Source organism: Halteromyces radiatus (assembly GCF_025201355.1).
Source record: "Halteromyces radiatus strain CBS 162.75 chromosome Unknown BX664scaffold_8, whole genome shotgun sequence".
Classification (NCBI taxonomy): Eukaryota; Fungi; Mucoromycota; class Mucoromycetes; order Mucorales; family Cunninghamellaceae; genus Halteromyces; species Halteromyces radiatus.
Window position 1 is genome coordinate 698261 of NW_026251694.1, and position 15863 is coordinate 714123.

At 32.9% G+C, this 15863-nt stretch overlaps 6 protein-coding genes across 6 annotated transcripts; 3 read left to right on the forward strand and 3 right to left on the reverse strand.

The window, feature by feature from the left end:
* Positions 1 to 37: 37 nt before the first annotated feature.
* Positions 38 to 1813, forward strand: BX664DRAFT_340701 (FAD dependent oxidoreductase). Its single transcript, XM_051546868.1, has 5 exons — positions 38 to 181; positions 280 to 390; positions 494 to 684; positions 752 to 1541; positions 1633 to 1813. Exons 1-5 carry the CDS (start codon positions 67 to 69, stop codon positions 1770 to 1772), a joined length of 1347 nt encoding a protein of 448 aa, XP_051397102.1. The 5' UTR covers positions 38 to 66; the 3' UTR covers positions 1773 to 1813.
* Positions 1814 to 2384: 571 nt separating this feature from the next.
* On the forward strand, positions 2385 to 5425 carry BX664DRAFT_388525 (transmembrane amino acid transporter protein-domain-containing protein). Its single transcript, XM_051549480.1, has 5 exons — positions 2385 to 3616; positions 3737 to 3758; positions 3877 to 4063; positions 4139 to 4478; positions 4607 to 5425. The coding sequence occupies exons 1-5, from the start codon at positions 2548 to 2550 to the stop codon at positions 5209 to 5211; spliced, it is 2223 nt and encodes a 740-aa protein (XP_051397103.1). The 5' UTR covers positions 2385 to 2547; the 3' UTR covers positions 5212 to 5425.
* Positions 5426 to 6719: 1294 nt separating this feature from the next.
* On the reverse strand, positions 6720 to 7941 carry BX664DRAFT_376220 (uncharacterized protein; the record flags this gene model as incomplete). The annotated part of the gene is made up of 2 exons (XM_051548727.1): positions 6720 to 7124; positions 7257 to 7941. Coding segments are annotated over 2 exons (1090 nt in total), but the record flags the coding sequence as incomplete, so codon positions are not given.
* Positions 7942 to 8514: 573 nt separating this feature from the next.
* BX664DRAFT_196236 (TLC domain-containing protein) lies at positions 8515 to 10340 on the reverse strand. Its single transcript, XM_051540093.1, has 5 exons — positions 10197 to 10340; positions 9836 to 10134; positions 9455 to 9742; positions 9032 to 9396; positions 8515 to 8933 (listed from the first exon to the last, which is right to left on the reverse strand). Exons 1-5 carry the CDS (start codon positions 10273 to 10275, stop codon positions 8867 to 8869), a joined length of 1098 nt encoding a protein of 365 aa, XP_051397105.1. The 5' UTR covers positions 10276 to 10340; the 3' UTR covers positions 8515 to 8866.
* A 233-nt stretch (positions 10341 to 10573) lies between these two features.
* Positions 10574 to 12431, reverse strand: BX664DRAFT_285663 (phosphoesterase; the record flags this gene model as incomplete). Its single annotated transcript, XM_051541681.1, has 6 exons — positions 12272 to 12431; positions 12069 to 12176; positions 11759 to 11981; positions 11511 to 11532; positions 10942 to 11395; positions 10574 to 10868 (listed from the first exon to the last, which is right to left on the reverse strand). Coding segments are annotated over exons 1-6 (1236 nt in total), but the record flags the coding sequence as incomplete, so codon positions are not given.
* Positions 12432 to 12824: 393 nt separating this feature from the next.
* Positions 12825 to 15446, forward strand: BX664DRAFT_380626 (glutamate-cysteine ligase-domain-containing protein). Its single transcript, XM_051548912.1, has 9 exons — positions 12825 to 13006; positions 13090 to 13211; positions 13301 to 13594; positions 13676 to 13970; positions 14070 to 14186; positions 14276 to 14536; positions 14598 to 14795; positions 14848 to 14929; positions 14985 to 15446. Exons 1-9 carry the CDS (start codon positions 12857 to 12859, stop codon positions 15356 to 15358), a joined length of 1893 nt encoding a protein of 630 aa, XP_051397107.1. The 5' UTR covers positions 12825 to 12856; the 3' UTR covers positions 15359 to 15446.
* Positions 15447 to 15863: the final 417 nt, after the last annotated feature.

The following is a 15863-nucleotide window of genomic DNA, read 5'->3' on the forward strand; positions in this document are numbered from 1 at the left end:
ATCTCTGTCTTTTTTTTTTCTTTTTTCTTTTTTTTTTTTTTTTTTTTCTTTCTCCTTTATTTTTAAATGGTTCACCTTAATCCTTCCTGTAATACTCATTCTCATTGGCTTCATAATGCCCCTTATCAACAACCAACAACAACCCCTTTACCAACCAAAGCGGATATAGTCATTATTGGTGGTAAGTCTTCCTTTTTTTTTTTTTTATCTTTTTGAGGAGGTTTCATTCTCCTTCCTTTTTTTTTTTTTTTTTATGACTCATTGTTCAATCACCTTTAGGTGGAATTACTGGTCTTAGCACTGCCTACTGGTTAACTAAACTTAACCCAACTCAATCTGTCGTCGTTTTGGAAGCAAGAGGATTATCTAGTGGGGCGACTGGTAGAAATGGTATGTACTTCTTTTCATTTTACCTTTTTTTTTTTTTTTAGTCATACCATTTTGAATCTCATTCACCACATGTTATTGACTCCTTTTTTTTTTTTCTTTTCAGGTGGTATCATATGTCCTGGTTTGAACGACAATTTTGATCATATAGTACAAAAGTATGGTGAAAAGGAAGCAGAAAGACTGGTGGATTTTGATTATAGGAACGTAGACATGTTGGCTCAATTTTTAGAAGAACATGGTGATAAGGATAATGGATCTTTTGATCCCCAAATCACATGGTTAAAGCATGGAACAGTAAGAATATCAAAAAAAAAAATATATAAATGGAGTCAACTATCTAAAACTTAATTTTTTATTGTAGGTTTGTGCTTGGACATCAGAACAAGAAGCCTATGAAGCCCTTCCTGGTGCCATCAAATTAAAACAATTACGACCTCATGAAGATGATATTGAAATTCTCAGTCCTGAAAGAGTACAAGAAATCACTGGACAAAAGGTATTCAAATATGGTGGACTCCAAATCAAGCATACAGCGATTGCATGGGCGGCACGGATTGTATACTGTCTAGCAAGAGCAGTGGAAGATAAGGTTCATCTAGCTACATTTACCAGTGTGCAGGAAGTACGACAACAATCCAAGGAATACCGTCACCAGATCATCACCAATCGTGGCATCATTGAAGCAAAAAAAGTAGCTTATTGTACTAATGCATGGACAAAGTATTTATTACCTACTTTTCAACGTCATCTTGTACCAATTCGCAATCAAGTCGTTAGTGTGCCTGTTCCTCCTGTTTCCAAGACTGAAAATGACGCTGCCAAAATGGATTATGTACTCAGTGCCAATCGTGGGTTCCAATACCTGTCGTATCGACCCTATGATCAAACCTTAATTTTTGGTGGATGTCGTAATACTACTGCGGGTTGGATGGTATATGAAGATGATGATTCTACTTTGAATCAAACAGTATCCTGTCATCTGCGTGGTCAACTTGAAGATTATGGTTTTCCTCATTTTCCTGAACGTGAATGGGTTGGTACCATGGGTTTTTCTATTCAAGATGGTTTACCTTTTGTTGGTGATTTGACTCGTTTGTTAGGTAAAGAAAAAGGTTCAGGTCAATATATTGCTGCTGGTTTCTCTGGTCATGGTAAGAATTTTTTTTTTTTTTAAAAAAAAAAAAAAAAAAAGCTCAGATGAATGATTCGATTTCTCCTTTTTTTTTTATTTTGATTAAATAGGTATGCCTCGTACTTTCCTCTGTGGTCGTGGTTTAGCTCAATTGTTATCTGATCAATCTTTAGATAGTTATTTCCCTGAACCCTTTTTAGTGGATCATTCTTCTAGACATTATTTATTTGAACAATCTTCCAAATTATAATTTGTATTTATCAATAAAAAGAGACTGATTATTATTATATATGTAAAAATGTTTATCACAAGGACAAAAGATAAGAAACAGAACCACGGATCAAGTCATAAGCAATGTATATGTATGCTACACTCACATCAGCTGAGTTTTTTACCTTTTACAAACTGAAGATTGAACACAATTGTTTTGGAGGAGCTTCAAAAATACTTGTATAAGGTAATTTGCATGATTGAAGATGATGTCAGTACAAAACTTGGGTTTGGTATCACAAGATTCATCAGAAAACTGATTCATTGCTTATTACTATGGATTCTCACGCTATAAGAAATGAATGAAAAGAGTAACATCATTCGAATATCACTATCATCATTATTATTGGTTTTTTTTTTCTTGATTGTTTATGAATAAAAATGACTTTTATGTTTCAAATAAGTGCTTTAATAAATCAGAAAAAAAAATTATGGTAAATGATGATATATAGTTTTTTTTTAAACTGTTTTTATCTTTTTTTGGTTAAAATTGAACAAGACCCAAATTCCTTTTCATTTTGCGCTAGACCAAATACATAAAAAAGGGAGAAAGGGAAAAAAAAAAAAGACGTTTTTCTTTCGCTTCTTTGTTTTTTTTTTTTTTTAACAACTTATTTTATACCATTCCACGTATCCAATAAAACTCACTACTTTTAATTATAATACAAAACAATAAGATACCCTCCAAGTTTATTCTATTTATTCATCCATTAGTCTTCCTGTAACTTACAATTACGCAAACCAAATACTAAACAATGTCGTCTCCTTTACCTGTCAATGCCAAACAATACTGGGCTAACAATATAGATGAAGAATCAACTCAACCCTCTCATTCTGGTGTTGGCGGTGATAATACTGGTATTCTCTCAAGTTCATATGATCGAAACATGGCCACTGCAAGATTAACATCTTCTCCAGTTCCTCCCAATTTTTCTGGTTCTCGACATTCCCCTCCTTCAGGTGATGGAAGTGATGGATTATCCCAAAGGTCTTTAGGAAGTCATACCGATTTAGAACAATTATTTACCACTGGTACTGGATTGTTTCGTCCAATGTCTACACCTACTTATAACTATGAAGATAATACAGTATCTGCTGATATGACTGATGATCGGATTGCTAGAGTCGTCAAAAGGCATTTGGCTGGTGCTTCCTCTCCAACTGGCTCAGCTCGAAGTGCTTCTCCCAATAATAATCTTTCTCGTGTCAATACACATAATTCGGTTGGCAACAATAGAATGGATCATTATGGATCATCAAGTCAAACTGGTAGTCTCTTTGATTGGACAGAGGATTGGAATGGTGGTGGGTCTTCTTCTTTAGTGATCAATGCACATCAGTTACCCGGCGGCGCAATCACGCACGATATTTACAAATGGGCCGAGGATCAAGAACTTGAACAATGCAAACGCCAACGGTCCCAATCCATGTATATTCCTCGTCAAGAGCATACTGATCCAGCATTGGCTCATTTAAAGGATCCTGGTGGTTTCCGTCGTCATTTTGTCGTGGATAAAGCTGCTCGCGAAGGAAAAGAACCTCCTCATTGGATGACTCGTACTTTTGTTGACTTTTTGGCTCTCTATGGACATTTTGGTGGTGAAGATCTCAGTGATGATGAAGGTGAAGAGGATGAATTCGAGGATCGACTTTCAATAGAAGAAGAAGGTTCTACTGGTATACGACGACGACGACGACAAAGAGAAGAGGATGAGGATGATGAAACTTCTCCTTTGATTCGAAAAGCACAAGCAAATGCAGTTCAAGGAACAGCAACTCCTGCAAAGGCGGTATTTCTTTTACTCAAATCATTTGTTGGCACTGGTAAGAAAGAAAAAAAAAAAGAGAGACATATGATGAAAGAGGATGTAGGAAAATAAAAAAGAAAGGGGCATATAGAATGTAACATTGACTGACTAATGATATCATGATTTCCTTTCTTAGGTGTGATGTTTTTACCCAAAGCGTAAGTCTACAAGAAAAAAAAAAAAAAAAAAAAAAAAAAAAAAAAAAAAAAAAAAAACGAAATATTGCATTTATTCACACACAGTTTTTTTTTTTTTTTTTTTTTGTTTCATTTCTAGTTTCTACAATGGTGGTTTATTTTTTTCCACGGCATTATTAACCACTATTGCTGCAGTGTCTCTTTATACATTTTTACTTTTGGTGGAAACAAGAAATAAAGTACCTGTCTCATTTGGTGATATTGGTGGTATTCTATATGGAAAACGGATGAGGATGGCTGTCTTGATTGCAATCACATTTTCTCAGGTAAATCAAAATAAATATATATATATATATATATATATAATATATGGAATAATCTTTTTTTTTTTTTTGCATTAGATTGGTTTTGTATGTGCTTATATGGTATTTGTTGCTCAAAACATGCAAGCATTAGTTGAAGCATTATCAAACTGTGAAATTCGTGTACCGTTATCTTATTTAATCCTTGGTCAAATTGCTATCTTTGTACCTTTGGCGATGATCCGCAAGATTCAAAAGTTGTCTGCCTTTGCTTTGATTGCTGATTTATTCATTTTACTTGGTTTGATCTGTCTTTATTACTATGATTTCTCCACTTTGATGACTCTGGGTATTGGAAATGTAGAATGGATTATCAATGCAAAATCTTTTCCAATGTTCATCGGTACAGCTGTCTTTACTTATGAAGGTGTTGGTTTAGGTAACAATAAAAAAAAAAAAAAAGGAACGGAGAGAAACATCTTTGTTAGAAGAAAATCGGAGGGATTAACAAATCATGCTCTTTTTCTTTTTTTTTTTTTTTTTTTTTTTTTTTTTATTCCAATGTAGTGATCCCTATTACTGAATCTATGAAGGAACCAGAAAAGTTCCCCAAGGTACTTTCTTATACTATGATTGGCATTACGACGATCTTCTTATCAGTTGGCTTCTTTTCTTATTTGGCATTCGGCAACAATGTACAAACAGTGATCTTGTTGAATTTACCTGGAACGGCGGCCGTCAACACTGTGCAAGCACTATATGCATTAGCCATCTGTCTTTCGATCCCTCTCCAACTATTCCCAGCAATTCGTATTACTGAAAACGCTCTGTTCTCAAAATCTGGAAAGAACAACCCGGTAGTGAAATGGCAAAAGAATGTGTTCCGATTTGCTGCTGTCCTAGCATGCGCCTCTATTGCTATCATTGGTTCTGGTGATCTGGATAAATTTGTCTCTTTGGTAGGCTCTCTCTGTTGTGTACCGCTATGCTTCTTGTTCCCTCCCTTATTCCATCTCAAGGCAATTGCAAACACCTGGCGCCAAAAGGTTATCGATATCTCCATCTTGATCTTTGGTATTCTTTCCATGACTTATACTACTGGTATCACCATCGTGCTTTGGTCTCAAGGCGGTGACGAGGCTCCTATCAGTCGATGTATCCCTGGCAACTAAACAGCAATAACAACAAAATTAGAAATATATTGGAAAATCAATAGGATGATCTGGTTTGAAGAAATTTATCAACATTAGTGTAAATTCCTTTTTTTGATTTTCATTTTTATCTCTCTCTCTTCTTTTTAATTATGAATATTAGTGATAGCGATGATCATAGTAGTACCTATAGTATACCTTTATTATTATTATTATTATTATTATTATTATTATTTTGTTTGATACATACAAATAAAGACTCTGGCTTAAAAGCTGGGTGAAACCTTTTTTTTTCCGAAATCAATGATATGTGTGGGCAAATTTGTATTGACTTCTTTAGCGATAAAGATAGACGATCGATAATTTATAAGACATTCATATTGACGACGAACGATGATACCTATGTTGGTGACTAGTCGATGATTACTGATAACTTTGAGATGACAATGATCATGACAATGATAATTGTGGTTCTATAAACATGTATATGGTTTTATTAAAGAAAAACATAAAACAAAAGATCTACAATATGTAATATAAACACCAACTAAAACTAACGTATATCAATAAAAAAATTACGGTGATAAGAAGCAGTTAAAAGAGAGAGATCCAACCAAATCCGAGAGACAGAAAGAGAGAGAGAATAAGGCAATCACATAGATATTTCATCACCCATTGACTTACTTTTCTTGTCCAACCAAACCCTGTTGAACACCCATTCTTTTGATCCTGTAGTATATGCATTCTGTTCGCTCTGTTTTGCATCCATCCACTTGATCCAGTACATGCATCCATATTAAATTGATCCAATATATATATCCGTATAGTCTATCATGTGTTTTTCCAATTCGTTGATCCAGTGTTATAGTCACCTAGTCGTCCTTTATTATACTTATATATAGATAAAAAAAAAAGATAACAAGACAAACGAGATTAGTCGAAAGGAAGTAAATGAGGATATGAAGAAATGATGGAAAGTAAAAAGAAGTACGGAAGAAAAGAAATTGGAGAATAAGAAGATAGAAGTAAAAAAAAAAAAAAAAATCAGGGGAAGGACAAAGCATAACTTACCAAAAACACAGTTAAAACAACAATAAGACCCCAAGCATCCCTTTCTTCTTTGACAATTAACAAGGGTGTTGTCCATTTGCCATCTAACCATTCCTTGGGAAACAAATGAAGATGAGAGAAGTTCCAAACAAGTCAGGTATTTTAAGAAAAAGAAAAAAAAAGTGATGCTAAGCGAGAAGAAAAGGGAAATATAAGAAAAAATAAATTCCGCGGTCTAAATAATCCTGCAATTTTTTTTTTTTTAACATGAGAATGATGGCGTTACTATGTATTGAATGGATAGATTAAGGTTTTTAAGTAAATTGTTTATTATCATTGTAATAAAAGTTGAAAAATCAAAGATGATAGAATTAAGATAATAGGACTAAAAAAAAAAAAAAGAATCATTACCCATTAAGAAAGAATGGAAAGGATGACCAAACCAAGAGCAATCATGGAAGAAAACAAAGTGATGGCAGTAGTAGCAGTGGCAGAAGAAGTGGGCGAGGTAGATGATGATTTATCAGAAGAATTGGCGTCAGATGAATCCAAAGGTCGTGCTGCCTTTGTTTGTTGGTCTGAACCTTCTTCCTTGATGTTAATAGGCATGCTATCTTGCTTGATTACACCATTTAATGCATTGGATTCGATATCCTCATCTTCTTCATTGTGTTCATCATCCTTCTTATCATTCTTATCCTTCTTCTTGTGATCATCCTCTTCATCCTCACCAGCATATTGATACTCGTCACGGAACATGGATTTTTCTTTGGAAAATGGTTCATCATCACCAATACATTCAGCTACTGTTGTCATATCATATCCATGATTACGAAGAGCCTTGATAATACCTGGTACTTCATTGATAGAAATTTCATAAAGATCTAAGCATCATCCGAAAGAACCAAAAAAAAAAAAAAAAAAAAAAAAAAAGAGAAGGAAAAGGAGTTAAGATTTGTTTTTTTTTCTTTTTCTTTTTTTTTTTTTCTTTTTTTTTTTTTTTTTTTTTTTTTTACCATGTTGAAGACTAATGAAACCAGGATCATTATGAGCATTGAGATTAGTGACTTTAGTATCCATTACTTTTTTGAGATGCTTAGAAATCAACTTTCCACTCTTTTCTTGGAAAAAGACATCATAGTCTCTAGGATCAACGTTCCACATCAGGATTTTATAATCCATGGCTTTGGCTAGAGCCTTGACACGAGCATCGGCTTCCCCAAAGGGAGGACGAAGATAGCGAGGGCGTACACCGATGGCACGAACAATGGCACGTTCGGTTGCCTTGAGTTCATAGATGATTTCTTCATTAGACAGACTCATGAGGTGAGAATGCGAATAAGTATGTAAAGCGATCTGATGGCCTTCCTTGTAAGCTCGACGAACGACTTCAGGATACTTTTCTGCTTGGGCACCTGTCACACAAAAGGTCGCTTTCACGTTTTCTTCTTGGAGAATGTCCAAGAGATCTTCGGTGTGTTCCCCAGGTCCATCATCAAATGTCAGTGCCCATTGATTGGCGGCTTTACATCCATACACATCATCATCAGTGGCTTTATTGCCACAGGATTCAAAACATTCATCATTGTCGCTACCATCACATTTCGCATCCTTGCAAATTCCACTACCTATTGCTCGGATAGGAATAGGTGGTACGCTGCCTTGATCTACAGTCGAAAGCCATGCTTCATCCCGAGGCGTGATGATGTCTTGTATTTATTAAAAAAAAAAAAATAGAAATATGTGTGAGTGAATAATTGATGATCAGGATAGGAATTAACAGGTATATATGTTCTGACCTGGTTTCTTAGGTTTATGATGACCATGATCATCATCATCGTCGTCATCATCATGGTTGCGATGATGATCATCATCGTCATCGTCGTCATGGTGATGGTCGTGATCATCATCGTCGTCATCATCGTCATCACGACGATGATATTTGTGCTTAGTAGCTTGGACCACTTGGAGAAAGAGGAGGACCAACAGTACCGTTACAAGTAAATATTTTCTTGAACAATACATGGTTGCTCGCTTGAGTAGTTTTAAATTGTTATGTTGTTGTTGTTAGATGATCAGACTGAAGACAATGTATCGTATAAAAAAAAATATATCAGGTTGATTAGAAATTGAAAAAAGGAAAGTTAAAAAAGAAAAAAAATATCTCAAGTTTATATAGATAAAAGAAAAAAGGGCAATGAATGATACAAACAAAGATGTCAAAATAGACGGATCAAATTCATTCCATAAATGGTAGATTTATTTACACCACAACCAATGGGAAAATATACAAGAATGTGTCAATAAGGTATGTATGTTATTTATTTGTATTGAACAAATAAGCGTGAAGTAAAAGAAGAAGGGGATAATCACATATTACAAAATACGGGGAGAGAGAGAAACTGGGTAAGAATATGTGATGGCGAGGAACTATAATGGATAATGAGGAATAAACTATTCACAGAAAAGTAAATAAACAGGACTATCAAATAATAAAATGACAAGTAATTAATGGAGAAAAAAAAAGGAATAAATGTAAATTAATAAAACTATATAGAGAGGTGGGATAGAAAAGGAAAAAAAGAAAAAAAAAAGGATAACAATAACCGAGGAGAGATATATATGATCAATTACCACCATTCACCTTAGATCGACGAGTAACATGAGTAACACCATTTGAATTGATTGCCGAACTAGATATACACATAAAAAATAATAATAATAATAATAATAATAATAATCAATACCTGTTCTTCTATGATGGAAATCAATCTATATTTTCTTTTTTTACCTTTGGTTAAGATCATCCTTTTCTAATGTCACTACTTCTTCATCTTCATCATCTGATCGTACATCCTTAGCGTTATCTGTAAATACAATCTTGTATAGCACCTTGAAGATCATAGCAGTCCAAAAGAGAATCAAACAGTAAAGACCAAGCATCAAACCAAAAATGATATAAACCACAAAATGAGGGAACCACCAACCTTCCAAAGGCGCCAAACGAAAATCAACATAAAGATCAGGTTCGGTCCAGGTAGATAACATGATACATCCATAAAGATAAACACGAGTATACATCCAAGAGATCAACATCAATACAAAAGTAAAATTGCAAACAATCCCTGGACAAGTATAATTTAAGGTTTTGGCGAGCTATAATCAAATTAAAAAAATTAGTAAATTATTATAATAAATTCTCAAAAATACTTACGGCAAGAACAGCATCAGGTAAATCCATACAGACAAAAACAGCATTACCAACCCGAGTAAAGTTACATAGATAACTAGCAAAGATCAATAGTAAAGTATTGATATGATGCATGACCAATTCACGATAATCCTTGCGAGGGGCTTCGATTTGAAGAACAAATATTTGTTGTAACCAAAATGCAAATTGAACCAAATAGTAATACTTGAATGCCTTGGTATAATCAGTTACGGGATAATCAATCCAAAAGTATGCTGTATTAAACCACCATTTCGTACCATACATTACTGCCTAAATAAAACAAATAAACATTATTATTAATAATGTTTTTTTTTTTTTTTTTCATCCACACGTAAATATTATTTATATATTATATATACTTACAATACCAGCACTGAAACTACAAGTATAATAAACAAAAGACCAAGCTTGTTCACAAAACCTATCATACTTCTTGGGAGAAACATTACACCATTTAGCCAAAGGTAACAAGATATATTTCATAAACGAAGCCCGAGCAGCAGTAAATATACAAATATAAAAAAATAAAAAGGTCAAGTCCCAATAACTTTTTTCAAAACGACCATCAAGACGTTCATTGCTTATAAAGAGGAAATGGTCAAAATATGGAAGTCGTAAAAAGTAACCAGCTATGACAACAGCAATCACTCGAAGAGGAATGGCTAAATTAAGAAAAAAAAAGAATTTTGTTAATATAAAAAAAGGGGGGAAGTTGTCATTTTACCAATTTGATGTTGAGCCAAATGATTGGTCATATCTTTCAAAGTACGTATTTTCTTCGTTTTCTTGATTGTTTGCTTCATAGATGGAATAATATTAAAAAAAGGTGATGAAGGTTTTTTGTTTGTTTAAAGTCGGACCAAATGACAGAAGGAAAAGAACAAAAAAAAAAAAAAAAAAAAAATTTTCCACTAGGGAATAGATTCAGTCGGAAAACGAATAATGGTCCTCGCTGATACACTTTATATATTTCATATTGTTTCACAATGAATCAAGGGGGGGAAGAAGTAGAATCTTTTTTTCATCATCATCATCATCATTACAATATTAATATATATATATAAATTTTATTCATTCTTTATCATATTGCCATGCAGGTTCAGGTAAAGTAAGGAGACAATCTTGTCGAGGTACTGATAGGTTGGCAAACTGATGAAATGAATTGGCTTGTTGATCACGTCTTGTCAAAAAAGGAGTTCCATATAAAGCATGTATTGTACTACTAACAGAAGCATGTTCCAAAATATGATCTTGAGGCAATACGAATCCACGTTGAATCCAAGGACTAATTAGAATCGCAGGAACTCTTACACCAAGTCGAGTAAAATCAAATGTTGGATGAATAATATTATCTGGATTAGGTACATTAATAGGTGGAGCAACATGATCATAACATCTATTATTATTATTATTATTTGTGTTAATCCAATAAACATCATCGATATATATTAAAAAAAAAAAAGATTTACCCTCCATGTTCATCCCAAGTTAATAGAAATAACATTGATTCCCATTGAGGACTTGATCTTAGAGCTTCATATACTTGTTTATAAAAAAGTTCACCACGTCGAAGATCATAATATGCTCCTGCTCGTGGATGCATATCATTTCGTAATCTTTCATCCAATCCAAACATAGCCGGTTCCACATATACATAATAAGGAAGTTGTCCTTTAGCACAATGATCATAAAAGGTTTCCATGTCGTAGTACTTTTTGGCTTGAATCGCTTTGGGTGTTCGAAAGTAACGGAACATCATTGTATAAGGAACAGGTGATGCAGTGTAAATGCCATAAGAAATCGATTGTTGATCCATCACTTCAAATAGTGTCGTCATGTTGTATCCTAGTTTAGGTATATCATTGTTCACTACACCTCCAGAAGTAGCTGCATGAAGAAAATTTCGATTTGGAAAAGTAGATCCTAAAATAATAAAAAAAAAAAAGTGTTTCAGGATCCGCTTAGTCTTATTCAGGCACCAAAATATCTTGCTAGCTTATTTAATCATCTGCATTTTTTTTTTTTTTTTTTTTTTTACCTGGCACTGAACTAAACCATCTCTGCATAAAAGAGAAAAAAATCATCATATATCATCATCATCATATATCATCATCACATATCATCATCACATATCATCATCACATATCATCATCACATATCATCATCACATATCATCATCACATATCATCATCACATATCATCATCACATATCATTATCATATACTGTCAATGTATCATCACCAGCCTTTTTTTTTTTTTTTTTACTAAAGAAACCATTTAACTTACATCAGAAATAGCATATTCTTTTGCCAAAGTATATAAAACGGGTAATGTAGATTCATTTAATCCACGCATGATTTCAGGAGCATGTTGAGACTCTCGGTAACGAACAAAGTTATTCAAAAATCCTTTCATTGTAGGTTTCGATGAGGATGATGGTGATGATCCATATGGAACATCATAAATATGTTGGTTATTATCGTAAATAAAATTCTCTGGTTCCTGCGTGCTATAATTGAAGCGATCAATGGACGTGTGTAACATCCCAATGAACTTTTTTTTTTTTTTGATAGATTTGTCATCCTTTTAAACTTACTGAAAAAGTCCATCATGAGAAACACAAATAGGATGTTGTCCTTTAATGGAATTGCACATTGTTCCATTCGATCCATCTATAATGGGATTGATCTGTTGAAATTGACCTCTTCCAAAAAAAAAAAAAAAAAAAAAAGTAATGAGTGTAGGTAAATTCATAAAAACAGTGAGTGAGAAAAAAAAAAGACATTTTGATTAGATTACAACAAATGGTCAAAACTATGATTTTCCATCATCAACACAACCAAAGTTCGAATCTTCTGAGTATCTCCAAATACCATCATGCATGACAACCAGAATAAAAATACAAAAAAGTGTAGTAATATAGGTGAATTCATTTTTATTGTGACAAAGAGAGATAAAGAAAAGATGTTAAAGAATAGGATGTGTACAAAAGAATATGCATATCATACGATAATTCATCTCCTTTATGTGTGTATTCTTTTTGATCAATTGATGGAAATCATCATAGTGATGACGAATACAACATCATCCATGACGAACATTTTCCAAATAAAGAAATTACGAAAAAACCAGGTCCATATTTATTTTACCTGCGCACATTTTTGACCCTCCCTTGTTTGCATGAGTGAGATTGAAAAACATCAGATTGATTATTAAGCTGGTTGGTCTGGTAACGCAGGTGGCTTTTTATTGGTGGAAAGAGCATCAAGAAAATAGGTTCAAGTGCCGATGGTATAAAAAAAAAAAACCTTTTCTATCTTGCTTTCTTTCTTTCTTACCTTCTTTTTTTTTTAAAAAAAGAAAAAAGAAACACCAATATAAGCCATGGGTCTTTTATCACTTGGTACACCACTTCATTGGAATGATGCTCAAAAATATGCCGACCATATTAGGTCTCATGGTATTGACCAATTCTTATCTATCTACCGAGCTCGAAAGGATCAACAAAAGGATAATCTCTTATGGGGTGATGAGGTAACCAACAAAAAAAGGTATTTATATGTTTGTTTATTGACATACTCTTTCTTTTTATATATATATATATATATATGGCATAGATAGAATATGTGGTTGTGAATGTGGATAAAGAAAAGCAGAAGACCAAATTATCATTACGCGTATTTGACATTCTTCCTGGCTTACAACAACCTGAACTTGATTATAACGCTGGAAAATCAAAGTAAGTGAAAGTTTTGAATGTGGTCATATATTTACACATCATCATTCTTTCCTTTTTTTTTTTTTCTAATTCTATGTTTTATATTATAGACAAGAACCTGAAGCTTTATGGCGACCTGAATATGGACGATATATGTTGGAAAGTACACCAGGTGTACCTTATGGAGCTACTTTTAAAGATTTAGTGCAAGTGGAAAACAACATGAAACGAAGAAGACAGTTGGCCAAATCTGTTATGCATCCTGGCGATATCCCTGTGACTCTTGTAAACTACCCTCGTCTTGGATGTCCTAATGAATTGCTTCCTGATCATGAACCCAATGGACAAGCTTGTCAAAGTATGTTTGTTCCTGATGAAATTATCAATCCTCATGCAAGATTTCCGTAAGTTATCAATTGATCTTTTTATAAATATATATACATATGTATTAATGGATTATTATTATTTTTTTATTTATCATATAGTACATTGACAGCCAATATTAGACGTCGTCGTGGTGCTAAGGTAGAAATTAATATGCCTATCTATCATGATAAAAATACACCAAAACCTTTTGTTGATCCAACCATTCCATGGGATCGTGAATTATTTGATCATGATAAAGAAGCAAAAGAAGGTGCAGCCAAACCAGATCATATCTATATGGACGCCATGGCTTTTGGTATGGGTTGTTGTTGTCTCCAAATCACTTTTCAAGCATGCAATATTGATGAAGCTAGAAGATTATATGATCAACTTGCTCCGGTAGCTCCTATCATGGTAAGAAAACGACAAAAAAAAAAAAAAACAAAGAGAAAAATAAATAAAAGGAAGGTTCATTGTGAATACTATATTCATTTATCTTTTTTTTTTGTTTAGTTGGCTTTGACGGCGGCAACTCCAATTTTCCGTGGTTATCTAGCTGATGTTGATAGCCGCTGGAATGTGATTGCTGCAAGTGTAGATGATCGAACCAAAGAAGAACGTGGACTGGAGGTTAGTAGGAAAAATCGTGTAAAAAAAAAAGATGGCAAAAAAACTGATGACCTTTATTTTTTATTATTATTTTTTTCTATGATGAATAGCCACTGAAGAATAATCGAAGAGTGATCAATAAATCTCGATATGATTCCATTGATGCCTATATTTCTACGGATGACACATACAAGGACAAATACAACGATTTGGATTTACTATATGATGAAGATATTTATAAAAAGTTAATGGATAATGGTGTGGATGATCTTTTGGCGAAACATTTAGCTCATCTTTTTATTCGTGATCCTTTGGTTATCTTTGAAGAACTATTGAACCTTGACGATGAACAATCTTCTGATCATTTTGAAGTAAGTAATTATATATATATATTCATAGAGGTTTATACTTATTATCATATATTATTATTAGAATATTCAATCGACCAACTGGCAAACTGTACGATTCAAACCTCCACCACCACATTCCAACATAGGATGGCGTGTTGAATTTAGAAGTATGGAAGTGCAGCTCACTGACTTTGAAAACGCAGCGTTTTCCGTATTTATTGTATTATTAACAAGAGCTATCCTCAGTTTTGGTTTGAATTTTTATATCCCAATCACAAAGGTAAGAATTGATATTTTATATAAATATATTTAAACTTTTATGTTTATGATAGGTGGATGAAAATATGCGAACAGCTCATCGACGAGGTGCAGTTACTAAGGACAAGTTTTATTTTAGAAAAAATGTATTTGAATGTAAGTTCCAAATATAGATATGTAATGGAAATTAACTTTTTTTTTTTATTTCTAGCCAATAATAACAAAAATGAAGAAGATAATGACGCGTTTGAATTGATGACAATGAATGAAATAGTGAATGGACAAAATGAAGAAGATGGATTTCCTGGTTTTATTCCTTTGATACATAGTTATCTTAACAGTACCAATATTGATATTGAAACTCGATGCAAATTGACAAAATATTTGGATTTGATTAGCAAGCGAGCAAGTGGTGAATTGATGACTGGTGCAACTTATTTACGACAATTGGTGAAACGACATCCAGATTATCAACATGATTCAGTGGTATCACCTTCCATCACTTATGATATTGTCAGAACTGCGGATGATATTGCTCAAGGACATATTAGGGTACCAGAACTTTTGGGTGATTTTGATCCATGATGATTCTTATTATTATTATTATTATTATTATTAGTATGATTGATCTTGTTTTTTTTTTTTGTATAGTTTTTTATTTTATATTTTATATTTTTATTGTTTTTATTTACATATGTTACCATCGTTACAATACAAAATCATTGACACTTTTTTTTTTTTTTGACCTCACTTCTATTTATTTTGGTCTCCGGATTGTTTCACCACTCTTCTTTTTTTATTTGAAGTACCAATTTTAGAATAGCTTGTTTGAATGTCATTTAATAGAATAAACCAAAAAAAAAAAAAAAAAATAATAATAATATAAAAGTTATAAATGATGATAGTTGATATTTTCTTTTGTTATATATTTATATATTTGTTCAATTTAAATGTCTATTATTATTATTATTATTTTGTTTTGATCCTTCTGCTGTTTGGGCTAAGTAAAAAAAAAAAAAGTTTGTTTGGACCTATCGGCCAATCAAAATGCTATTTTTATCACCTATAGTTTGTTCAAAATAATCTTTTT